Genomic DNA, 27,499 nt, shown 5'->3' with positions numbered 1-27,499 from the left:
GTGTAGGAATAAAATTTAACTAAAAATAACAGCAAAAATGTGGAAAAACAGAGCAAAAAGGCAAAATGTAAAGAGAAAATGCTGAAATGTTGACACTAATAACTAATAATATAGACATTTTTTAGCCTTTTACAAAATTTAAAAATGCACAAAAATATCAAAGTGGCCCGCCGCATCCTTTGGTTTTCACTATTTTGCCTTCTGTGGGAAAAGTTTGGACATGCCTGGTTTATATCATCTATATTGTACTTGCATTTGCATTTTATATGCACCTTTTACATATTGAATAAACTTATTACATCTGGTAATTGTGGTTACTGTTATTTATTTAACTATTACTGACTATTAATCATAATTCCATCTTTTGTGTAAACATTTGAGACTGAAAAAAATCAGAATTGTCTGTTTTCCTGTTTCAGTGTGGTGCCCTGAGTTGATTTACTAAAAAAAAACAAAAAAACAATACATATTTTCAATAATTACCGCAAATTCTGGCATATATGCCGCAAGTGTCCATGTCACATAATGGCATATTGTGTCGTACATGAGTCCGCGAGGACCGGGCAGCTCTTTGACACTCACAATGAGCCTGTCAACCCATTGGAAATTGCAGGTCAGTATACCTGTGTAAATGAAAATAAATAATGCAGTTCGTTTGAGCAAACAATTTCATTGGAGGACAAGCAGCATAGAAAATGGTGGATGGCTCTGCCCACCAAAGGGTGCCAGAGGACCCGGAGCCCAGAGGGTTGCAGACGTCATTGCAGCACCCCAATGAATGTCTTGCTCAGATGCAATGCATTATAGGAAAACTTTAAAAAAGTTATATTTTTCATGTCAAACTCGTATTGGTACTTTTTTTTATAGTTCTGAGGTATACCTTTAGAGTGTTAAGTAGCTGTGTGATGAGTTTAGTGTTGTTAATAAAAAAATTTTAGTAAGATGACACAAAACATTACACAACCAAATTTAATTGTGCAAAACTAAAAGAAAAAGCAGCAAGTGTTGGCTAGTATTGGCATTCAGAAACACAAATTGCCTCAGCTTTTCTTTCCTGATGTCATTTTCCTCACTTATCCAGCTTGCATGTATGTGTCGCCCCTCCCTCCCCCTTCTGCTTCGCGTCGACACACACCGCACCACACATTTTGACCAATCACGTGAGGCTTCACCATAAAAGAAGGCGAGAAAAAACAAAATGTTGTTCATTTAAAAGAACCGACTCCCGTCGTCCCTTGAGCCAACTATGTAAGAGCTCTTTCGATCATCACTACTCCAAAAAGCAGGCAGTATGCGGCCTTTTCGAAAGTATCGATATTTTGATTTGAGAATCTATTTCAGAACATGAAGAGTTGATATCGGAAGAATCGATATTTCAGTACGGATCCACACATCACTAGACAGAGTATGAAGTTGTTCATTGCTCTGTGTGCATTACATGAATGAACCCCACTCCACTGTATCCTAACGGTAGTCATTTGACACCACTAAAGAGCCAACCGTTCCTGTCTGAATAGACTGAATCTTGCACCAAGCCCTCAGACGAGAGCTGTCCTATCTAGTCTGACTGTTGTGTGTCCTACCTAGTCTTTGAACATAAACTAATAAAGCCTGCTCTGATGAGAGGTAGTCTTGTAAGACTACCTGAACAGTCCAGTTGTGATTGACTGGATGCCCTGAGAACACAATGACCTGGATGAATGAGAATATTCACAGGCTGTGTTAATCAACCCCTTCCCCGCCCTCCATCTACTATATCTTTCATGACTATTCAGGAATGATGACAAAGTGTTATGAATGATTACAGTCCTACCTGTTTGACATCATAAGCAAAGAGCACATACTTCAGGTCAGGCGACACAGAGTACTTGGCCACGCTGAAGTTTATCTAAAGAAAAAGAAAAATACATTGTCAGGTACCTGTTTTTCAAATATATATCAATTAATAAATCATGTTATTTCATGGTTGAAAATGGCCAATTGTTAGTCAAAACATATGCCTACTGAACCAAATTATATATATTTTCTGCCTAAATTAAGCATAAAAATGGCTAAATGAACTAAAATACATATTTAAGTCTTTCAGAAGATGCATTCAAAGACACTGTGTATGGTATGTAGTATTTTACACTGGGCACTAGGTGTCAGTAATGTCACTGTAATGTTCAGTGAGACACACAAACGGCAGGCTTGATGCCTAAATAAGCTTTTATCGCAGGTTCAAATAATCTCACAACAGGCACAATAATCACTAATAAAAATCCCTAATAAAAACGGGGCCACTGTTGCTGCAGCAACCCAAGCCAAGCTAAAACTCAATTCTGAACATCACTTCCTGTCTGCCTGCCACTCAGCCTCCCCTAGGGAACACATTTATAACAACACACATGAGCATGAGTCTTATTTATATCTTAAATTTGACTCGTATGTATACTATATTACGTAATATGAATGTAAAGGTGACTATAGGCATGTTATTTCGTGTACACAGGACCCTAGTAATGTTAAAACCTGTATTTAGAAGGCCGTAAACAGGTTTTCTATTCTCTAACTAAAAAAATATTAAATGTATCAAAAGGGAATCCTACTTTGCGGAAATTCACTTATCATTGTCAAGTGTGGAACCAATTTACTATGATAAACAAGGGATTACTGTATAAATACAGTATTTGGATGTAACATTACATGTGTTCATAAGCGTAATTTTTCCATACGGAACGTTCGGTTCGGTATTGATACATACCAATTTCCCACAAATACAGTACAGTGCAGCCTTTAGCTAGCGGTTTGATGTTTTGTCATTTGTTCCCTAACTGTATCGAAAATAAACAGATCCGTGACCCTAAAACTGACGTACATACCTCACCATGTTTATGGTGTACGGTTACAGCCCTAATATATTTACAGTCGTAGCTTGTTTATCGTGGTTAATTGGTTGCCAGACCCGGCCGCGTTAAGTGAATTTCCATAAAGTATTAAAAAATGGTTATTTTCATAGTTAGCATAGAAAACCAAAATAAGATGTTCAAAATAAGATTTTCACCATTATTAGAGCCATGTAGACATGAAATAACACCCATATAGTCACCTTTACACTTCTATTATTCACATTGCTCAACTGTAATGCGCAGGCTACGGGATTACTGCAGGGACACAAGAAACGGCGGCGCTAGCATAGCAAGCTACCGAGCTAACTAGTTAGCCTCTCCAATTTAGTTATTCTAAACTATATATATATATATATATATATATATATATATATATATATATATATATATATATATATATATATATATATATATATATATATATATACCTCTGTCTATCTATCTATCTATCTATAGTATATGTACTGTATGGATGTACGTATGTGTGTAAGTGTGTAAGTGTATACATACATTTTTTTTTAATTTTGAACAACTCAATACAATTCGTCAACTTACAAATGTTGTGTTTGACAGGACAATCTCAGTTTCGTTAGTGAGAATGTTGAACTTGACGACATGGCCATCACTGTTTCTGTAAATGACTTCAGAATCTGTGGAAATAGGAAAATAGTAAATAGGAGATAATAGAAATAGGAAATAAAGAAACACACCATACCAGTGAAACAGAAAAAAATCAACACTGACACAAGTGGTTTCAAATGTTTGAAACAGTAATTAATTTGATTACCTGTTACTGGAAAACAGTAAAACAGCATTTGTAACACTGTTACTCCTGAAAACAACTATTCCCTGCAATTATTTACCACTGACAAGATGACAACCAGACAGACTCTTGAGAGACTGATACGTGGTATGAATAGCTGTGGGGAAAAGATTTATGAGCCAGACAGCACAAAGGAAAAGCTAAACATTTCATCTTTAAAGCAATAAAGCAAGCACTGTGTTGATGGAAAACAGCTTTGTACTGAGATAAAATGCCTGGAAGTGACAATGTCTGTGTTGTGTGGTTTCATGTTACAGCAAACCAACCATAAACCACAAAAAGCAAGGAACAGGGACTCACCGCCAAATCTCTGTCCACATCAAATCATTTACTGGCTATCGTGTTCATTTTGTCCAATCACAATCATGTATCAGCAACAACTGACTTGGTGACATTACACCACCTCTGTTCATCAATATCCTGATATATTAGATCTGAACGGCGTGTACAATATCTTTCAAATCAGTATTCATTGATATGGAGCGCAGGAAACAACATGAATGTTTTTTTACTCACCTGTGCGTGCTATATGACTACCATTGCACAAAATGAAATCCATTTGGAAATCAACTTAACTACTGCTGTTCAGTTGTTTCATAACATTTAAATACATGAGATAATGTCACACATTCCTCATGACAGAAGACAAAACCTTAGTTTTAAATGCTGGTTTTCGAAAATCTTTCAGCTGGCTTGAGTTTTCCCAAATTTAAAATCTTTTAATAGACAAAATCTATGTTAAAATCTTCTTGCTCTATATGGTATTCGCCAAATTTTTCAGTCCGATTTAAAAGGCTTTCATAGAACTGAATCTGCACTCTTCAGGGTTTTAATGATCTTCTAATAGCCACGGATTCTCGTGAATCTGCCTTTTTAATTCTTTTAGACCAGAGGTCCCCAACCTTTTTTCTTCTGAGTGCTCCTGTCATCTGTCATAACTTTTTCAATCTGTAAAATAGATTTTTTTTTCTAGGGATGCTGTGATGGCCCACTGATCAGTATCGGCCGATTTCCGTGGAAAAGCACATGATGGCCGTATGCTGATCAATGCCTTTCAATGCCGATTACAAAAACATCACCTGTGGCTCATACCACTGCAGTCTGCAGCCTGTCAAGATCCCTGTGTGCAGTATAGTGTACTGCTCTAATGTCCCTCTTTCGTTCACACATGTGGCGGTAAACCCAACATGTCTGCTATGTGGAACTTTATGAAAGTGATATAATGTTTGCATCCTGCAACACATGCCGCAAAAAATATATTGTGGGGGTAGCACGCACACTTAATGGACTATGGTGAGTATGAGGCTCACGGTGCAGCAACAGTCAGTCAACCTGCAGCTAGTCAACGTTGAACACTGGGCAGCACTTGCCCATACATGCGTTGCAGTCAGAAGGCGAAGCAAATAACCCAAAAAATAACTGATTCATCGGACTAGATGACCAGCCTTTCTCAGCGGTGGTAGACCATCCATATCACATCAAAAGTCTCCTTAAAGGAGGTGCTTCTAGAGCGATATATGTTCTCTTCAAAACCTAAAATATATTTCTGTCTAAATTAAGGGTTTTTTTTTCGGTTGTTTTTCAGGTGATATACCCAATGACAGGGGTGCAGCAAGGATTTTATTTTATTTTTTTTTAATTACCTATTTTTTGGGACCTCTGGCAGTCACGGTTGCTTGGAATTGTCCTCACTTTCCTCCCCATGTGGCACCCCTGGCCAATAGCACTCATCAAAAATAAATTGAAAAATTTACAGTTGATCCACGTAATCGGTATCAGGCGATCTCACTCATGGATGGTAGGTATTGGAATTGGCAGGATAAAACCCTCATGAGAGCATCCCTAGTTCTTTTAGATGAAAACTGGTGGTTCTGCCTCCCCTTGTGCTCCCTTGTTTTGTGGTGTTCCTCAGGCCTCAATTGCTGGACCCATTATTTTCTCTTTGGACATCCTCCCATATAAAAAATATGTATAAAACATATCTGTATGCTGATGACGCACAAATTGATGTGCCTCCTAAAACGAAAGGTGACAGCCAATCAAAAGCACTTTTATATTGTCTGGAGTGCACAAAATGTGGGCTCCCCCTGTTGTGTTTGGACCCCTCATACCACAGTCACAAATCTTAGTTTTAAATTTGATACTGATTTCGAATGGGAACGACATACAAACTCTGTCATTAGATCCATCTTTTATCATCTTAGTCTTTTATCCAAGATCAAGTCAGTTTCATCTTTGAAAGGCTTTGAGCAGGTAATTCATTCTTTGATTTCCATTGCAATGTACTTTATGTTGGCGTGAACCCGGCCTCACTCGCACGCGTGTATTACCCACAGCAGACATAATGACAGAAAATAAGTCTTTTAAGACATGAATAAATGTTGTGCTAATGTGTGCTCAGAATTGAGTTTCAGCTTGCCGTGGGTTACGGTTGCAAAAGTAGCCTGTGTTTTTATTAGACATTTTTATTAGGGAATATTGTGCCTTTTGTGCAATAATTCAACCCTGCAATAAAAGTCTGTTGTTCCGGCAATCGAGTTTGGTGCTAGTGTGGTTACTGACACCTAGTGACCAGTGTAGAATACTACATATCATCACAGTGTCTTTGAATGAAATTAGATTTGTATTTTAGTTATTATTTAGCCATTTTATTTTATTTTATTTTATTTTTTATTTTATTCTTGAAAATGTTAAATTAAAAAATATGTAAAATTAAATATGCCTATTTTTGACTAATCATAGAACGTATTCACCCACAAAACAGCATGATTTATTCAACAATTTTTGAAAAACCGTGATAGAGTGAAGCCACAAAAGTCAGTCGCCTGGGATTACTGTATTTGTGATCACGTACAGGTCTAGCCCCCTTCGTGGTCTCTGAGGTCTTCTGATCAAGTCCTCCGTGTTGTCCCAAAGACCAGATTAAGCCATCTCGGCTGTGCCTCCAAAACTCTGGAACAACCACTATACTGACTTTTTAAATTGCATCTTAAAGGAAAACTGTTCTTTTTGTTGGAATTTTAACAATGATTGTAATGGGATGCACCAACTGCGCACATAAAGGCCTCTAAAAAAAAACTCCAACAACACTCCATTTACATAATGTGACCTGCATATTACACAGGCTACAACAATACTGTTATTTTAGGAGGTAATAAAGAAGAACTTCTGGCATAATAACACAGCGCCTCGCTCACGGCGTCTCTGGCCACGGCCAAGAGGTAACGTTAGCTACTGGAGCTGCTGCTTCATTGCCTTTGAGTTTGGACAAGTTAATGTTAGGTTATAAATCATACAATAGTAATCATCAATAAGCTGAAAAGCTGAAAAGTTGGTAAATCTTACCTTAAAAAAATCCGGACAGACTGAAGCAGTGGATTCTGTCTCTCAACTTACACCCGACAACATCGCTAGCTAGATGCTCGTTTGCTCTCAGCATTTTTTATCTGAGAAATATGCTGAATAAACCAGTCCAAAGTCCCATCAGCCAGCATCCCGGTGAGATCCGACATTGTAAGTGACTGTTTTGTTATGTTCTTAGTTTGTCAATGAAACGTTTAACACTAGTGCTACATGATATCGCTATGAGAATGGCTTCGTGTTTCACGATAGTCGGATCTGCCTTGCGCTAAGCAATGTTTTTCTCTGCCTGGAGGGAGTAAAATGCTGTTGCTGCTAGCATTAGTTGCTGTGGGCTCTGTGAAATCAATGCGTTCATTTTAAGCCATGCTTAAAATGACCAAAATAGAGTAAAATACTCTATATAAGTGTTATAAATGTTATGTTATAAATGTTGTCATGAATGTGCCTGTTACTGCATGGTCACAGCATGTACTGTATATAAAACTAGCTGTCAGCTTCTTAATATTTAGAATGCACAGAAAAGGGAAATACATGTGTTCATGTCTCACATAAGCATTGTGGATGATGGGCAAAATAAAAAAAAAAAAGCATTTCCTGTAAGATAAATTTTAATTAGGACAGTCAATTGATTGAAATATTTGCTCACGATTACTCACATTTTGTACATAGTTAACTTGTGATTAATCACAATTAATAGCAAATTGAAAAAAATCTATCTATAATAATACACCTATCAACATGAGACTGGATAATATGTTTATGTAATCTTATGCAAATTTTTGTTTATGACACATTTTGGGTTTTAACAGCACAAAAAAACAAACACAATGTACAAGTAGACTAGACGTTGGAAAGGTAAATTGTTCACCATTCACATATCATTCTCGTCAAGTGAATAATGTCACTAAATTGAATTGTGACTAAGACCAATACAATAAAGGTTTGCAAAAACGCCCAACAACTAAGTGAAATGGAAACCGGGTGTGAGAAAAATAAATACTGACAACTTACAAAAAAATAAGTTGTCAAGAACATTCAGTAGTTTACGAAACTGGGACTGCGCCTATATACTGTAATGCAGTCAGCCTATAGCTTATACTTCACGTCCAAACACTCTTTTACAGAGACACACACACACTTTACCACACTTTTCTTAGTCTGGCCACTTCAACGATGTAGAAGTATGACACCACGGGTCTTTCAACATGCAACTTTTATTCTGCCATCATTGACAAACACAGCAGTTCAAGCACAAACACTAATAAATAATAATAATAAAGCTAATAAATTCCCTCATCTCATGTAAAATGTCACTTGTCTGAAAAATAAAATGTGAATGCCTCTTCATGTACATGCAGCACAAGTAGTAAGACAATTGATGCCTTGCAGCAAAAAAGGCACTTCATTTGGGCATTTCTTCTGATCCTCCAGCACTTTGCGGGGTATTAGCTTGCAAATATTAATGCTTTGTGACCACAGAAGAAGATGAATGAGTGTTGGATGTAGGATGTTCACATGTCTGAGTCTGAGGTTGAGAGTCATTTTGTTATTGGCATATGAATAAAAGCATGATACCACAGAAACTACCAATAAAGTCATGTTTCTCTCCGAGTACGCCCTTTTAAATCAAAATTGCGTACAAGCCTGCTCTTAGAAGAACTCAAGTCATTGGATGGCAGAAAAATTAACATTCACAGCCGGTAAAAGGAAACTCGGTTCGTGATCTTTAAAACATTGCCATTGGTCTGATCTGTACTTGTCTTCTTCAATAATGGAACATCTGTACCTGAGAAAGAACAAGCTAAGACTCTCATGTATAAGTAATGCCTAATGTCTGTAACCCAATGAATAATGAAACACTGGCTTTTTTCTAGCTCTGCAACTCATTGGACTTAACCCTTTAAGTGCCAAAGACGCAAAATTGCGACAAGCAACATTGCTGAATTTAACAAGCCATTTCTGCAAACATGGTGCCTCATGTAGTTAATACTTTACACCAGGAGATGGCAGACATCTGTAACTTTAATCTGAGCAACATTTGTGGCCGTGGTTTTACGCAAAGTGTAGGCGTTTATAGACTTTCAACCACCGTGTACGTGCGGCTGTGGTCACAGTCCACAAGCTACTTTTGCCGATGCTTTGCTAAACCATGTTTACGGTGGCAGGAGGGGACGTGGTGGGTTGTCAAAACATCGCTAATTGTGAGGGGGGCAGTGGGAATGTAAAAAAAAATGCAGGAATAGCGGAATACGGTAGTAATGTATGTATTTTTGATGTGGACAATTGCGCAGTACGTGAGTTGTTCATTAAAAACTACTGTATATATTTTTGCCAGTTCTGCCTCGGCCTCTGCATCCTAGGGTCAAAGCCTACACAACATTTAACAACACTGTTAATCTTTATTTTCCATGCTCTTCTTTTTTGCAGACTTTTAATTCTGGCCGAACTGAAGCACCGAGTGGAAACTCTGTGCATGATGTAATATGTATGATGTACATTGAATAATTTAGCTAAAGTTGCATAACGTTTTTAAATTTCACCAAATCACACAGCTGGTTAAACTCAAAGCCAGCATGTTAAAAGATAGAACTCGAACGCTCGGTATTAAAGATGCTGACAGCCAACCTAGTAGCCTGTTACACATTGAGACAATTCGAAATCATCCTACAGAAAAAAATGCATTAAAAAATGCCACCGGGTATTAACTGCCGTTTGTTGCATTGATGGCAAACCAGAGATTTAAAGATCACTTTTTTTTCTATCTGCAGATACCACATAGAAGTGGCTGACAGCAGCTCCTGTGTGAATGTTCACTGCATGTGTGTTGTAAACAGGTTTTCTATGCTCTAACTACGAAAATATTAAATTTTATAAAGAAGGAATCCTATTTTGTGGAAATGAACCTACCACGGTCAGGTCTGGAACCACTTAACCACGATAAACAAGGGATGACTGTACACCAGTCCAGAGCATTCCATACATGTTCAATGGGTGACATGAACATTGGTGACATGTCCAGTGAGTTTCTGGCCTTGCAAGAACTGGGATATTTTCAGCTTCCAAGTATTGTGTAGAGATCTTTGCATTTTGGGGCTGTGAATTAATTGGTATTTGTAAAATGACATCAATAAAATGCGCCTGTTTTTGTTTTTGTACCACAACTCCACCGCCACCATGGGCCACTCGATCCGCAACATTTAGTGACAGCATTTTGAATGCACAGAGATACCAATATGTGCTTGTTTATTTTTTTGTTGAGTGTAGATTTTCTCCACAGTTCTCTGCTGTTTCAGCATTTCTTATATTACTGTGGACTTTCAAAAGTTCTCAAATAAATTGTGTGCAACAACATTTCACAACTCCCGTGTCTGGGTTTGGGTCCAAAACCCAGCAGGGCCGTCAGATTCCATCAAGACAAGATGGGTAGAAGTAGCACTACGCAATTCCACAATATATCTGTCAGGAACATTCCAGTGACTGGAATCAGAAACATTTTTACATTCTGTTCATTCATTTGCATCACCACCAAGCTAAAAAGAACGGCAAAGAAATAAATAATTGTGCTTTTGATTATGTCCTCTTAGGAGTGTTTTGAGGCATAACATCATTGCTGTGCTTATTTCTGATGGGAAAATTTCAACTGGGACTTTTGGGCTAAAACTGAAAAACCCACCTCGCCTATTCTGTACTTGTGGACCAGTTATGTATACCACTGCAGTTTGCCTTTTGCATGATTCATCAACTGCACAACAGCATGTGGTATATTGCAGTACCTTGCAACCAATCATCGTCGTTATACAGTATCTGGATGCATCAAGGCTATGTGTCATACCTCTAAGTATCTTGGCTCACTGAAATAATGTATTTACCAGCTTGAATCATCCTTAAAAAAAGGCAAGTGTATTTATTTAGTGACACATTTTGCATGTAGACTTGTACAAGCGTATTGTTTTTCCACCAGCGATTGCAGCAACTCCTCTACGACCATATCTGGTCTTCTGGTTGCAGACACATCAACGCACCTTCCTTAAAGAGCTGATGGTCCCTTGGGAGGACCGAAAAGTGGACGCCTTTAAATGAAAAAGTTGTGTTACTTAGACTTGGTGGCAGTACCTGCAAAAAGAGGCTTGAAGTCTCTTCCAGCGCTCTTGTCGCAAGTTTCACCTCCTTAACTCCTTAACGACTTGGAAATCAGTGGACAAGCCCAAAAGAAAGCTGAACCGGGACTCGCGGGTATTCGTCTCTGTTAACTCCTTCATTTACCCCTGCTGCAGTTCGCTAAATTAAAAAATAAACCAGGTAACATGGCATTGATTGTGCAACTGTTACTCTAAATGCATTTGTATTACAGGATTTCCCCTTGGATTTTTTGAAGCAGTGGTGGTGGGCTGCATGGGAGGTGAACTGCCGCTGCTGTGTCATGCCGCTGCTGTTTTTTTTATATTTAAATTTACTGTCGGTAATGATGGTGATTCCAGTGCATGTTTTTAAAAATAAATCGGAAAAAAAACATATTTTTGGGTTAAAGAGCAGTTATAAATACACAAGAGAAAATAAAACATTTCACTAACTATTGAAGAAACAATTGGTTTAATTTTTTAGATAATCAACCATTTTATTTCTTAAATTCACATAACGATGCATCGGAACAAACTGTATTTCCTTAGGTCTGATGGACTACATGGTGCTTTTGTAGATTAATTTATCCATCCTGTAACTATTTACTGGAAAAGGAGAGAAATAATAATTACTTTACGAAAGACATTACCAAGACTAAATTACATCATTGGACAATTTTTCTAACTTTTCATTGCCTCAACAAACAATCGTATCCGTGCTTGTGGTTAAAGAAGATTTCGTTGCAGATGCAATTGCAATCGTTTTATGCGATACACGAGGGATTACTGTACACAACCTTGAGATTCATGGAATATTTTATTAAAAACTTGCTATAGTGTCCTACTGGAATCATTTTAAAAGCCCCTGAAATGAACAGGATAGAACCCTATTACCAATATGTTTATTGTGGTTGTAGTTTGTAGCGGCGTAAAACTGTGCGACATCATATTCTCATACGTCATTTAGCTAAATGGGGTAACCAAAATGTACACTGCACTGTACTAGGTTGCTAATGTTAGTGAAGATTTAGTATAACAGTATAACTCCAGCAATGGGGATGTTACTGTTTAGCATACAAGGAGTTTAAGATATACTTCTGAAAAAGATCATTCTAAGCTGTTGACTTTTAAGTGAATTATAAATGCCGAGTGAGTTACCAAATAAAGTGCATTTAAATAGAATGCAGTATGTAGCCATTGTTTAAATATCTTTGCTGTGTTGCACCGTCTCTGATCCACAAATTCACTCATTTTTATTTTGCATTGTCACTTCGCACCACATTTTTTTTCTTGCAATTTTAGCCAGTGGAAATAAAATTTATTGATGATCCTGTAAAAATGTCTGGGTAAATGGGAAGGCAGGAACAACAGAGCAGCAACAGCTCATTTAAAATCGCGACTGTTACACATTACTGTTACGGATCACTGGACGGATCACGCAAATGGAATTTATACTCTGGGACAGTATTCTGTCAGCACTGATAAGCTTTGTATAAACAAGCAACAGGCATTTTACTTTCATCAGGGGGTTGCCATCCAGTTCAGTGGGAACAAAAGGCATGATCACTGATAGAGTTACTTCAGTTCAACAGAATACACTTCGGAATGATAAACCTCATCACATTTGCATGCAGGGCGTGTAAGTGGGTAGGCAGGATGGAGATGGCTCTGTCAATGTACTGTAAATAGTGCAATATCATTGCAATAGGAGGGCAGGCAATTCAGCACTGAATTTAAGTATCAAATACAGAGAAAACTGACATCTATTGAAATATGAATATCAAAGTAACATCTTCTACAGGAAAACAAAGTAACCCTTTGGAGTCCAGGGTAGTTCTTAGCGTTTTAACATACCTTTTTGTTTAGCTTTACATCTCACTCGAAAAAGTGTTTGTTTCCTCGATTGGTTTGACTTTTTTCAGTAGAGCCTCAAGTGTGACTGTCCAGTTATTGTTCATTTTAAGATTGTGTATTGGGGCTTAAAATGTGAGTAGACATTTTTGATGGTTTTACTGTAAATCTGTACTGTATATTGACCCGATGTTCTGTCTTGTGTGGCTGAGCATTCACACAAATGACCTGAGCATTCCTTGGACGTGAGTGAGTGCCATCAGACGTCCACACTGTGAGTATCACACCTGTCCAAAACCTGAGAACATTAGGTAGTCCAACTTCCATTCTGACGTATTTTGTATATGCGTGGGTTCAAAAGGATGGCAAAGTGTATATCACAATGTAGCTTTCTTTATTGTCAACCTTAGGCAAAGCAGGCCGTCCCATATGGAAAAGATATATATAAATCTTAGAAGTTTGTATCTCATTTGTTTGAAACTTGTATGTAATGCATCAGACAGTGAAACCAGGTATAAGATCCATTTGGAAAATTATGAAAAAATGAAACTTGTATGATTTGGGTACTTAACAGAACAATATACAATAAATGATTAACTTGTATGTCATGTCCAAAGGTTTTGGGAGTGACTTAACTTTGGCTCTGCTGCCTCAGTATTTTTGAAGAAACCATGTTTCGTGTTAAAGTACTGAAAAAAACAAGCAATTTCTATAAAGGTCACAGACATGAAAGATGTTTGCAGAGTTATTGACGCACAAAATTTAAGTCGTTCCCAAAACGTTTGGCCATGGATGTGGTCAAATACTTATGATAATGAATTTACCTTCAAAGCCAGGCGAGGCCTAAGGCAGTTACTGTACACAACAAATAATGTGTCACATTCCACAAAAATGTTTTTGTCCACCTCAACAAAGCTGAATAGAAAATCCTTGATCATCCAGAGGGACAAGTCAGGCTTGTGTTGGCCTTTCAAAGCCATGATGTGCTTATTTGCGTCATTTAGTCACTTGGTGGCACTGTTGGCTCATCTTTCCCCCTGTCCCGCTGCAACCAAACTCCTGTTCATGCTTTGATTAATTGATGATGAGCTATTTTCCACCAATAGGAAGGTGCCGTCATATTTCATTGCCTGTTTACTTTCACTTTGAAAGTGGCTTATAAAGGAGAAATAGCTTGAGGACACAATGACAAAGTCATTATTGATAATAAATCTTACTGATGACAAATTGTGTGTAATACAAACATTATGGCGTGATACTAACTTCCAGACGATTCTTAACAAGCACAACAGTCCTCTCCTTTCATTGTCAATTTGAGCCTATCCACATTAAAGCAGATTCTATACAGTCCATGTGCAGTGAAAGCCCTGAAGGCATTGCCTGCTCTTTAGCGCCATCTAATTGGCTTGTGACACAACAACAGTCCGTAAGACTCAAGAAAGTATTACAGTTATCAATATAATCACCATTTTTATTTTTTTTTTAAACAGCCGCACCTACTGACACTGGATTGTATATTTTCTTGAGCTCAACGTGACAGATTTTCACCATTTAAAGGCAGTTTGAAGTCCGCACGACGTCTGTGTGGCTGCTCCACCACCTATTATGCTGCGCCCGCATTTCCTACGTCCGCAAGGTCAAAGACTCCTAAGAGGTACATAGGCTTCATGTTGAAAAGTAAAAGATGTAAAAAAAAAAAAAAAATCAGCAACATTCCAACAACATATTCAAATGGATATAGATTTTCTCACCAATTTCACAAGAATTCACAAATGTTGAATATGTGCACCGCCTTTGACACGACACGCATCAAGTGGGTAGTCCAGCGGTTGCCACAAATGCTGTACATATATGATTAGATATTAGTCGCCCAACGTCAGCTGGGATAGGCTCCAGCATACCCCCGCAACCTTAATGAGGATAAGCGGCATAGAAAAAGGATGGATGGATGGATGATTAGATATTACACTAATTTGCTAAGATATGAATGTTTTGTTCAGAAAGCTGAGCATGTGGTGACCTACATCAGATTGTTATTAGCATCTTGAATGTGTTAAAGTATGCATTAAAGATGTACAAAATCTTTTTCTCACATAAACTCTGCACGGAACGATGTGGGTATGGTGGGCAACCATATTAAAAGTCCTAAAAAAAGATCAAACGAATCAAAATAAGGATATATGGATGTTCAGCGGGGAAAATAAGGATTTGATCCATTGCTAATTGTGTAAGTTCACCCCCTAACCAAGATATGAAAGGTCCATCATATTTATGCTAGGTTTATTTGAACAAACAGTGATATAATGTAAAAAAAAAAACTCCAGACAAAACAACATTATAAATGGTAATAAATTAATTTATTTGATGGAGGGATATATGCAAACATGAAATCAAATCCAAAGTCCATCTCTATTTCCACTTACCCAGTTGTAGAAATATGTACCATGCAATTGACATCTTAAGTAAGCATCAAAGTCTCACAGTTACTCTCACAGATACCAAGATCATCCATATGTTCACCTTGTAGATGCAGCGAAAAGCTTGACTTTTTGTGTACTGTCATTTTCAGAAACATGGGCAAAGGGCTTAACAGGGTAAGTAAATGTATGCAGGAAATTTAGCCAATCAAATGAGACGCATAATTAGTTAGATTACATCACAGGAAGAGACGGGCAGACGATGAGATATTATACATCTGCCTTAGACCCTAGAAGTCTATATTTAAACCTGCCATGTTTAATTCATCATCAGCTGCCAACCTCTAAAGCTGGCTCTGCATCTGGAAAGATACAGTACCAAGAACACCAAGTAAAATGGAAAAGATATATATAGCGGCCTTGTACAGGTTATAGGTGGGATTTGATCCTTCTGTATTGCATTCATTCACACTAAAAAAAAGGGAACAGGGGTTTGTGAGTTAATTGGTTCTTCACTAGAACGTGTAAGCAGGCAATACCATCACAGTTGGACTAACCTTGACATTGAACACCATTTCTATGCAAGTACATCATTTTAGGGCTGACAAAAATACCTAATTTTTTGACATATTTTTCAAATATTCGATGTAGATAAACGACTAATTTGAAAAAAATCACTTTGTTATTTTGTTGCCCATCTTTATTTCGAATACTACTAAAACTCAAGGGCCAAAACATAAAATGTTACCGGGACCATGAAAAATGTAAATAATGTAAGTAGACATGACGAACCCATTCCTAATATCAAGTTTGAGGTCATTAAGTAAACTGTTCAAAAACATGATGTATGCACTATCAAAACATGAGCATCTGCATTTCCACTTCCACTATGCTAAATTAGTCACAGTCTGGACTAGCCTACTACCTAAATCAAAGAGCTTAGCTCTGCCTAATAAGGAACTGTGCAGAAAGCAGGCAGGCATGCAGCTATGCTGCTCTTGTAACGTTTACACTTGCATGCACGGCCGGATTAAAAACATGACTGCCAGACTCTTAGTAGCCTGTTTAACATCCAAAGTCTGTACTTATCAAGGCTTAATAAACTAGCTTGCCGTTTTATTAATAACATCGTGGTTGTGCTCCCGTGATGAGAGATCATGACAGCATGAATACCTGACAAAAAATGACATTGAATCCACATTTTTGCCAAGATTTCGGCTTTTACTGGCTGTTCTAAGCGTTTGACCAGCGGATGAACAGACTACTTCACTTTAACGGTGGCTTGCAATAACTGGCTTACGCCAAAAAATCTTTGTCTCACTCCCATTTCTGGTTTCTGCATTTTGAAGCTCTACTTAGAAACTCCTTAAGATCCAACAGTGCAAAATGCAAATTATTGCAAATTTTCAACTGCTTTTAAGTTTTTATCAGGAGTATATTTGAGCTGAAGTCATATACCCCCTACTCCTGCACACTTAAAACACATAAACCACAATAAGTAATACATTTTTTTGGAAAAGGAAATCTTTACAGAAGAGCACATACATCGGGAAATGTGCCAGGTTGGTGTTAAAACCATAGTAGCTATTTTAAACCAGTTTTAAAACATCCTCACTCAGCAGCACAGAGCTCAAACATTTGCATTTGTGAACAAGGATGAGGTGAAAGGACGAATAGAAAATACACGTCTGTCTGTGCAGTCCGTCACCCGACACGCAACAACGGTGCGTGCAAGAACGGCCAAAAAAGACAAATTATTAGTGACGCATAAAGCAAATAAATAATGAACATGCAAAATGGTGTGTGCAGCGCATCCAGTGAGCAAACTAATTACACTACAGGCTCATACAGCTCAAAGCGTATTAATTAGCCACAGCAGGAAGTAAGAAGACCAGCTCTCATTGAGCACACAATATACATTAAATCTTCATGATTAAACACTCTTAATGTACGACATCATCATCAGACTTATTTGTTCATATAATGCTGCCTCTTTTCTTTTGCACTCTCAATGGCTGTGCAGGCTGTTCAGATGAAGCGTTGGAGCGCATTACGGAAATCTCAGACTTTGGTGCTAATGTAGTCACGCTGCTTTTACTTATTATTCTTTTATTAACACACCCCCTACGGCAATCCACGTACTACCCACTTTGCGAACCTATTGTCCGATGCGGTCAGGGGCGGCAGGTGAGGCAGTGCCACCTGTCATGATACAAACACAAAAACTAATAAAGACAAAGACTAGCAAAGACAGAGAGAACACAGAAAATGCATGTCACCGTTTTATTTGGGGTATCATAACTGTAGGGGAGCGATCGCATTAGAGATGGCTAAGCTGCTGCTGCTGCTGCTGTTTGTGTTGCTGCCCCCCAACCCAAAGCTGTAACACTTAATACTATACGTACTGTATGTGACAAATACACACACACATTCCCTGCACTGATGCTTTAACAGTAGCTAGTATGGCAGTCTTGGGAGTCGAGTAATTAATAGGAGTCACCAGAGCCTGCAATTCCCAATTAACCCAGAAGAATGATGACGCTACTTCGTGAAAATAGAACAGTCTCACAAGAATGCATCTGCAACAACCAAATTTTCATCCGCTAATGATTATGTTGTAAACTCATTTACAGTTCATTTTTATTTTGATTTAGATTTTTTGTTTGACTCCAGCTAATGCAGTGAGCGGCAAAGTAAATTGGATTATATAGGTCAACCATCATTGATTGAGAAAAAGAAAGGAAGTTGATGACTGAACACCACCTAGGGAGCAATGAATCACTGAATGAGGGAGCCTGCTTTGACAAATGTTAAAAGGGCTCATGTACACACATTATTGTAACTACAGCTGATCATCAGTAGTATAGTGGTTCACACAGCTGCCTTTCACATCCTCAATTGGTGGGAACTTTTCTCTGTCCCAAAGTGCACATTACTGTAGCTGTCTTCTGAACAGCATTGGATCAAGAAAACAAATCATAGCTTAAACTTGAAGACAAAAGATGTTTGGTATTTGAGTAAGAGGAAATAATAATGATAAAAAATGTGCATGGGGGCATAACCCCGGAATGGATTTATAATACAAAGAAAACTGCATTGATTCCGGTCGAAATCCTTTCCATGTAATAATCTGATAGCAGAACCGTCATACATACATCATACTTACGTTATGATCGGAGAACAGCAAAGGCGAGATCAGACTTGTAATCATCGCTTGAGATTGTGATGTTTTGCACTGGTTTGACTTTACGTGACGTGAGTTATAGTGTTAAACAGATATTTGTTACCTTTCACGTCAGTGCATTCAAGTCCAAACAATAGTAAGGGGGGAGCTAACCATCATAATTTGCTCATTGTTGGTAACACTCTTCTTGTGTGGAAGCAAGACGATTCAGGACTTGCAAACTGAAAGCTATATGTCATCCATTTTGTACGCACGCTTGAATAACGGCAGCCCAAGCACATATGCTCTAACCTTGTCGGCACCTTCAACCACCTGCTACCCATCCACACCACACCATGAGGTGCACACTTCCACTTGTCCTGCTCCGTGGTGTAAACATCACAGCACAAAGGTCACACACTACCAAATCGATGTCTTCGGCTACGCCGGTAACATCGTTCATAGCAGCTAATAATTAGTTTTAAAGCTCGGCGAACTTTGTCGCATTAGTTCCATGTTGTTTTATGGCGTTATTATTAATGACATATCCTGGACTTGGACTGTACACTTGTTCTGGTCAATTCAAGTGCTTGTGGTCTGAACGGTCTTCCGTTTTTAAGAATTGTTGTTGCTAAGCTTTTAGCTGATCTTTAAAGAGTTATGTGGATATACTGAATATGCTAATTGATAGAATCATCATGTAGCTATTACTGGAGGTGTGGACTCGAGTCACGCGACTCGGAATATCATCAAAGACTTGCAACTCGACTCGGACTTTGACATCAATGACTCGGGAGGTGACTCGGACTTCAGTCTGATGACTTGAACATATTTGAGATTTTCAGTGAGTGTGTTTAGTATGTGTCCCCATTGAAAGTATTCATCTAAGGTGACTGTTATGTCATTTCCGACTAATTTTCCCACAGAATATGCCTCCGTGGATGCATCTATTAATGTCCAGTCGAGTTGAAGAACAAACAGAGACTGTGGCTTACATTTACTTACCCCAGACTGCTGGAGAGGAGCAGTGATTAAAACCGGGATGTGTCAACATGCTACCGAGGAGAATTTAATTTGTATTCACAAATCGCGTCTGCCCTCTGCTGCCGGGGTGTACGCCGCCTCTCACCAGAACAGACAGCTGGGATAGGCCCCCACACCCTAGTGTGGATACGCGGTACGTAAAATGGATGGATGGATGGAAGTTATGAGGTCATGGTATTTTATTTGGTAAACAGTGCTTGTGTCTTGTAAGGACTTGAAAATTCTTACGCCTTTTATTAATTAATTACTAATTGTATTAGTAGTTACCTATTTTTTGGGTCCCCTGGCAGTCAAGGGACGTCGGAATTCTCCTGACTTTTCCCCTTTATAAAGGTACTCCTGGCCAATAGCACTCATTATAAATAAATAGAAAAACGTATAGGTGGTTGTTAGGTAGGCAAAGGCCTTTCAGACATCAACCAATCAGAGGACGGAAAAATGCCTACTAGCTAGCCCTGTGGGGCAAATCTGCCCCATTGCTAATAGTTAAAGTGACATCAGGCCAGCACTCCTAACTCTGCTACTGGAAGCCAAGAGACACACAAAGAAATTAAGATAATAGAGTGTTGTGAATAAATGTACACAATTTCATGGAACAAATACTAGAATTGAAATTGTAGATGTTGGTCAGTGCTCCCGATAGTGTTTAAGCTAGCTGAGAAGACTTTGCTGGATCTGACCGCCCGTCATTTACAATACATCAGTTATGCATTTGCTCTATATTATATTTATTTATATAATACTATGTGGATCACTTCACTCTAAATCCCCCAAAGCCTCTCAAAAAATCTCAGTGTTGCTCCAAGTCCTTGTGATCAATCTCTCTCCACACCCATCTGTCTGTTATCTTTTCTCGTTTGTCTGGAGTTCATTTTGCCACATCCATCCACAAACCAACCCGCAAAGCTGACATATCGCACAACATTGCTTCTCTCTTTCTAGCCTAAGGTCAGCTCAGGGAATAAGATAGCGTTGAGAAGATAGTGGAAAAATGTCACAGGGGAATGAAATATTGATGGAGAGAAAGGTCTTGCCTCTTTCTCCTGCCCTCAGGCATGGAGTTAGAGTCACGCAGTTGATGGGCAATGGAGGGGAAAGTTAAAGCAAACACACTCATCTGCATTGAAATAGAGCAGCACAGGAACGCCATAATCCTGTCCATACTCTCCAAATGAGAAACCATTATCCTGTTCCTCGCGATCACCAAACCCTAATCAGATTGACTTCATGTGGTTCATCTCCAGCCAAGAGCATCCAGGCTCAACGTACATTATGATCCCGTTCTGGCAAATCAGGAATTAATCCAATGTAAATAAGGAACAGGAAAATGAACCCAAAAGGTGTGATTTGGAGGTAGTGAGCCTCAATTCCAATGTGTGGAAAGACGGCAGAGATTTAGAGGTGAGGCGAAATATTTACAAGTTCATTAAAAGCAGTGGTGTCGTCAGAAGAAAGAAATGTACCACATAATTTCGAATGAAATGAAATAATCCAGTCCTTTATATTGTCATAACAAACACTACTGAAAACAAACACAGAGGGTATGATGAAGGTCCAACAAGAAATACTTTGCATGCCAGCTGTATGACTCACCATTGATCCAATTAGCCTCTGGGTCATGGACCTTGAACTCGGGCTTAAACAGATCCTCCACAGTCAGTTTTGTGTCACTTCCAGCTTGGTTGTCAGCTGAAAATAGCAATAAAAAGACAGAATGACTCTTATCCCTATCAGAGAGTATTGTGGGAATAAATTGTGATTAATGAAAAACAAATGGGTGGGTACTAGAGGTGTACATGTTTTCCTAATTCGTAAATCATTTTCAGTACGAAACTTTTGGTTCGGTACAGAGGTATGCCGATTTCCCACAGAGTACACGTTAAAAGTTAAAAAGTGTTTATCAAGCTTGAAAAAACCTCTACCATCGTTAAAGTTTCCTGTTTGGAAACGCTTGGACTTCAGGGTAAAATATGTAAAACCAGTGCTCCAGACTAACTATTTTTACTCGGAGCACAGTGGCCCCTAACTTAAAATTTTAGGAGCACAAGCAGAGAATTTAGGGGAGGACACCAAAATTGGTCGGCAAAGTAAATATTCACATTTCCTCTCATTTTCACTGATTTACGGATAAATACTTGAACAATAAATGGAAACTGTCTTCTCTAACCAAACTTCTGGAAGGCCTCTTTGGTGGCCTCATATACATTATAACTCAATACCGCCCTATTTTCACACATAAGCCAACCACAGTGGCCTTTTGCCCCCCCGCTCTCACACATATCAGCTTGCCTTCTTCTTCTTTGGTGTTCGTCTCAACTGAGTTATGTCAGTTGGCAAACTTGCTTATTTGCGCATTACAGTCAGCTACTGGGCTCAAGTGTGAAGCACAAGTGTGTCAGCAACAAAAAATATTCAAAATAAAATAAAATGGGCAACTTAACAGGTAGAGTTGCCAACGTCCGCAAAAACAAATAAGGGACACTTTGCTGACAAAGCCAACCAACCCAACGTTTTGTGGGGGTTTTTTTCCTTTTAAATGAGATGCCTATTTTAGACTAATAAAATAACAGAATTAACAGAATAAAGGTGATCCCTTCTTGCGCAGAAAATTGTAAAAAATATTTTTAGAGCTTTTTATAGGTGCAACCTTTATTTGCCTTTTGTTTTCGCCGTTTGCTGGGGGTCTTGGAACGTACCTCCTGCAAATACCATGGATCTACTTTGTCTTAAAATTTGGTGCAGACTGGGGGTAAAGAAGTAGCAATTCATATTTGTATCCATTTTTCTGTATCAGAGTGTATATGTGCTTTGAGTTGTTATTGCTGAATGCAATACAGACCTTTTATAATGCACCACTGTCAAAAGCATTTCATATTTTTGCTACAAGCCCTCCCATTCACACGCTGGTGGCAGATGATATCATGCAAGGTGCCAGTTCATCAGGGGCAGAAAGGGGTATCCGTTCCAGGATACAGCCAACAGACATTTAACTTTTCAATTACACAAAATCACTGCTGATTTAAAGATTTTACATTACGAGCCAAAACAAAGTAGTTGCAGACATCCCCCTTTGCACCGCTCAGACCATTTAGTACAGTACATACTCAGTCGGGCTGTAGATCATTTACATAAAAAACAGACTGTCACATACACCAACAAAACTATACATTTCTATGATTATGACTGGGTTAGACATTTTTCAGCCAGGCTCCAACATGGCCGCTGAAATGTTTGGCTTTTGAACATAAAATGTTAAATAGGCATGGAATGTGCCTTTTCAAATAGGACAGCTGCTGACTGTGAGCAGAGGAGGAAGGCCAAGTGATTTTGAATGTCAGCCATATTGGCGTTCCTTGACACACCACACACCATATTTGTACTTGGAGGCAGTAAAGGTCTAACCAAACATGGAATAGACCAGTGGTTGAAAGGCCAGGGGAAGATTTTATATTTCAAAGGCGTGAAATAACTGTTTTTTAATAACAGGAAAAAATATACAGTGGTAATAAAATGACCAAATAGTGGTAATTGGCCAAAGGGTTCTAACAACGGTACAACATGAAGACAAAAAAGCAGTTGTGAAAGGAAATCACCTGAACTGAGTGCTAAATAAAGAAATACTTTCCCAAAGGCCACATAATCTTTGATGTTCAATTTTATGCTTTATAGTTTAAATCCAAAATCCTTTATTCGTGTCCATTTTGAGTGCCTTATTTGGTAAAAACCTGTAAAATTGCATTATTTTCATTATACACTGGTGTAATACTTTCTTGCAGCATGCACTAATACAAAACAATTGACAAATATTGAAATAAGTATCATAATTTCCGGAAGGTAAGCCGCTACTTTTTCCACACGCTTTGAATCCTGCGACTTAAACAATGATGTGGCTAACAAGTATTGTACACCGTGACTTTTTACATATCACTTGTGTGTACAGAAAGAAGAAAGAACACTTCAACCGAGATATAAAAAAAACTTAAGTAAGTTTGATCATGAGCATTACCTGGTGTGAGGAGGATGACGGACATAGTGATGAGGGAGCAGACCACTAGGATGACCAGCAGGGCAATGGCGATGCCCTTCCAGTTTCTTTGAGGTGGACTCACCCCTCCAAGGTCCTGTAGAAAGAAATGGAGGTCAAACAGGGACAGGAAGACCAGTTCACTGAACAGCAAAACAGTCACATGCCATAATTCAATCTTTTATAATGGACTGTAAGCACAAACACAGTAACAACTAGAGAAGTCCCTACGCTGTCTCCCTTCACTCCTATTCCACCTTTCCCCGCCACACCTACTTAAGAACAGCCAGTCGAGTCAGGCCACCAGCGACCAACCATGCACCCACTTCTTCCTCACACTCCTCGGGAAGATGACCTCTCTGGTCCCTGGGTGGACTGTTCACCGGGGATCCGCACGTCTCCCACCAGTGAATCCTGGGCCTGAATCCTGTGCCCGGGGGTTGCCGCGGGTCGCCTGCCCTTGTGTGGGTCGGGGGACAGACGGTCTGCCCTCCGGGTCGCGGGTTCGATGTTGCACCCCCAGGGTTACCAGCAACAGCTCCAAGTGATGCATTTTACCACGTTCAATCATACAGTACATACGCTAGCATCCATGCATGGTCTTTTTTGCATATTTGCTCATCCCGCGGCTTTAATTTGACACTTTTATTGTTATTTTCATTGTCATCATCATCATTCTTCCTATTACTACTACTACTACTAATACTACTCCTATTACTGATATTATTAGCCTCGCTATCTACAGTATTATTTCTATATTTGCTTAAAGTTGCTCCCATCTAAGGACGAGCAGGCGAAAAGTGCTATTACAACACTGTTACAACAGATGTTTCTGTGACTGTCTGTTTGTTGCGCCCTCTTCTCTCTCCATGTCAATCCCCAGATTCTCCATTGAGACTCCACGACTAGATCCCTGCTATTCCTGCACCCGATGCTTATACGGCACTCCAGCACCAAACAAATAGGCGATGAAATGGACGCTCTCATGCTTTATCGCCCCTATCTTCCTACCCATACCCAATCTGTTCATGTGATCGTTTACACTCTTTATCACGTTTCCTTTCTTTCCTCTTTCCCCTCTTGGCTTTAATAAAACACAATACAACTTGAACAGGAGGAGTATACCAGACTCACCTGAGTCAAAGTCAAAGAGAAAGCGTTATTATTCACCTTGAGATGCTTTCTCTAAAACCTAATCATCAGGTTAGAAATCTAGGAGTAATAATGGACTCAGACCTCAATTTTAACAGCCACATTAAATCAATAACATCACAGTGTTTTACCATCTAAAAAACATCGCCAAAATCAAGGGAATAGTGTCTAAGACAAATTTAGAGACTCTCATCCATGCCTTTGTCTCCAGCAGGCTAGACTACTGTAACGGCCTTCTCACCGGGCTCTCTAAATGAGCAGTAAAACAGCTGCAGTACATCCAGAATGCTGCTGCTCGAGTCCTGACTAGAACCAGGAAATATGACCATATTAGTCCAGTACTCAGGTCTCTGCACTGGGTTCCTGTTGCTCAGAGAACAGACAGCTCTGCTTGTGTACAAGTCTTTTCATGGTCTTGTACATCTCTGGCATGTTCGAGCCACATAAACCGTCTCGGGCTCTGAGAAGCTCAGGGAGTGGTCGCCTGCGAGTGCCCAGTGTCAGGACTAAACACGGTGAGGCTGCGTTTCAGTTTTATGCTACCAAAATCTGGAACAATCTTCCAGAAAATATGCGACAATCCTCAACTTTGGCAATGTTCAAATCCAAGCTGAAAACACGTATATTCAACCACGCATATGCACTGCACTCTTCATTCTTAATCATTTTTGTTTTATAGATTGATTTATGGAATTTTATGTATAGATTTTAGAATAATTATGCTTTTGTAGAATGATTTTATGAAATGATTTTACCCTTTGGATTACCTTGTGTATGAATTGTGCTCTATAAATGAACTTGTCTTGCCTTACCTGTTGTACAGCAACTCTGTTATGGCAAAATAAGCATACAGTCTACACATACTCAATGATTAACTGCCGTACAGGACAGGCTGAAAAGGAAAAATCCAAAAAATTAGAGAAGACAATTAGTATGGCAATTGTGTGAAGGCTGAAGAGCTGAAATTGAACGGAAATGCTGAATGAAAAATGTGAAATTACAGGAAACGTTGCAGCTTTAAAGATGTGAAAAATTGTTAGCAAATTGTTAGCCTGAATACTTTGATGCTGGAATTTTGATGCTGAAAATTCTGAAATTAAAGGGCCGGAGAATGTGGAATTCTGGGACCTCGCGAATGCGGAAAGCATAAAACAGGCTGTTTGATTCAGGAGAGGCTAAGAGATTGTTTCAAACCTTGAAAAATAAAAGGGGGGAGGGGAGTGAAAGTCAAGTGTTTATGGCCAGCAAGGGGTGGTTTATGCGGTTTAAGGCTTGTGGTAATTTGCATAACCTTAAGGTTCAAGGTGAAGCTGCTGGTGGGATGATAAAGCAGCAAGTGAGTTGCCTGATGCGCTGGCTAGGATTAGGAAAGGAATAAAAGTAAGGAATTCTTCTCTCCTTTTGATTACGGTTTCATTTCATTCTTGTATTTAGCGTTTTTATTGACTGGATTTATGTCCTTCATGTCTTTAGTGTACACTGTGAATGACTTAATATATGCGTTCCAACTTACACTAAAATCCGACTTACATTTCATAGGAACAAGACATAAGAAGAAGCTATAATATAATGGTTGCTGAAATGTGAGGGGTATACTCACTTTTGAGAGACACCTTTCATATTTTTGTCATGTTTATCAGCATAAGCTGAAAAAAAACATTTTATTTTGGTATGTGTTCTATGTTTTCCCATTCTTGTTGAAAATAATTTTAAGCAGTGTTGACCAACTTCTGATTTCATTGTACACCTGTGTGACAGTAAATGTAAAAGGTGGCCAATCCTGCTCATTTAAAAAGGGCTTTTAAAAAGATTTTAGATCCTAGTGGGGCACTATAGTAAGTTTATTTTATTTCAATAAATCTCCATTCTTCGCTTCTTGGCCATAACCCGGCATTCGGCAGCCTCCTCTCCAACCACACCTACTCTGTTGCGATTGGTCAGGGTTCGAGGGTCAGCTCCAGCCCCCCCAAGGCCCTGAGCTGTTAGAGATACGCCCCTATCAACCGGCTACGTGCTAATGGTTATCAGCAAACAGTAAAGATAAATTGGGCAATGGATATAACTGGATGAATACTGGAGACTCTGGCATTGAACTGTGCTTTGTTCACGAAAGGTGAAGTGGCAAGAGCAGAGAAGCAGTGACTGTAAGGCAGGTCTTTAGCTCCCCTGAAAACAAAAAATTCTCCCCATTGCTGCCTTACTCCGGTTTACACAATTTTTACCAGACATTTTACCTGAAAAAGTTTCTGACTGACCATTTTCAAGAAAAAGCAACCAACAGTGCTGAGCAACCATTAACACAAGCGGCAAGTCGCCACATATGGACTTCCTAAAGTTGTGATCTGAGATATTCAGATGATCTTGTGGAAATCTCATAAAGTTCTCATACACGACCGTTCACAAGATTTAGGAGTGGCATGAAAATGTTGAAACACACCAACCTCATAATATGGCACTTCCACACCATGAAGAACAAGAGCACATTTTAAACATATACAGGTACATGCTACAGGTTTGAAAAGCTGCAAATGTAGGATAGGGCCCCTTTAAAGTAGGAGATGCGTGAGGTTCATCTGTTATCAAAATTCCTGTTAGCATGGACCACAAGAGACTTTGGGTGCAGTCCCCTAACAAATCAGGCATAGTCCCTGCTTAA

At 38.9% G+C, this 27,499-nt stretch overlaps 1 protein-coding gene across 13 annotated transcripts in view; it reads right to left on the bottom strand.

The window, feature by feature from the left end:
- LOC129187956 (inactive dipeptidyl peptidase 10-like) overlaps positions 1–27,499 on the bottom strand; it is a 137,891-nt gene that overhangs the window by 50,467 nt on the left and 59,925 nt on the right. For 12 of the 13 annotated variants that reach the window (XM_054787823.1, XM_054787825.1, XM_054787826.1 and 9 more), the window contains exons 2-5: positions 23,674–23,788; positions 21,261–21,356; positions 3,444–3,538; positions 1,814–1,888 (exon numbers count right to left, since the gene is read on the bottom strand). In XM_054787823.1, coding sequence (XP_054643798.1) covers positions 1,814–1,888; positions 3,444–3,538; positions 21,261–21,356; positions 23,674–23,788 — 381 coding nt within the window. Of the gene's footprint in view, positions 1–1,813; positions 1,889–3,443; positions 3,539–3,675; positions 3,902–21,260; positions 21,357–23,673; positions 23,789–27,499 lie in introns of those variants that run through there. The other variant, XM_054787824.1, reaches the window with a different exon arrangement.

The sequence above is a fragment of the Dunckerocampus dactyliophorus genome, chromosome 9 (genome assembly GCF_027744805.1).
Source record: "Dunckerocampus dactyliophorus isolate RoL2022-P2 chromosome 9, RoL_Ddac_1.1, whole genome shotgun sequence".
In the NCBI taxonomy this organism is placed as follows: Eukaryota; Metazoa; Chordata; class Actinopteri; order Syngnathiformes; family Syngnathidae; genus Dunckerocampus; species Dunckerocampus dactyliophorus.
Note: the sequence above shows the minus strand (reverse complement) of the source record. Positions and strands in the feature narration are given on the sequence as shown.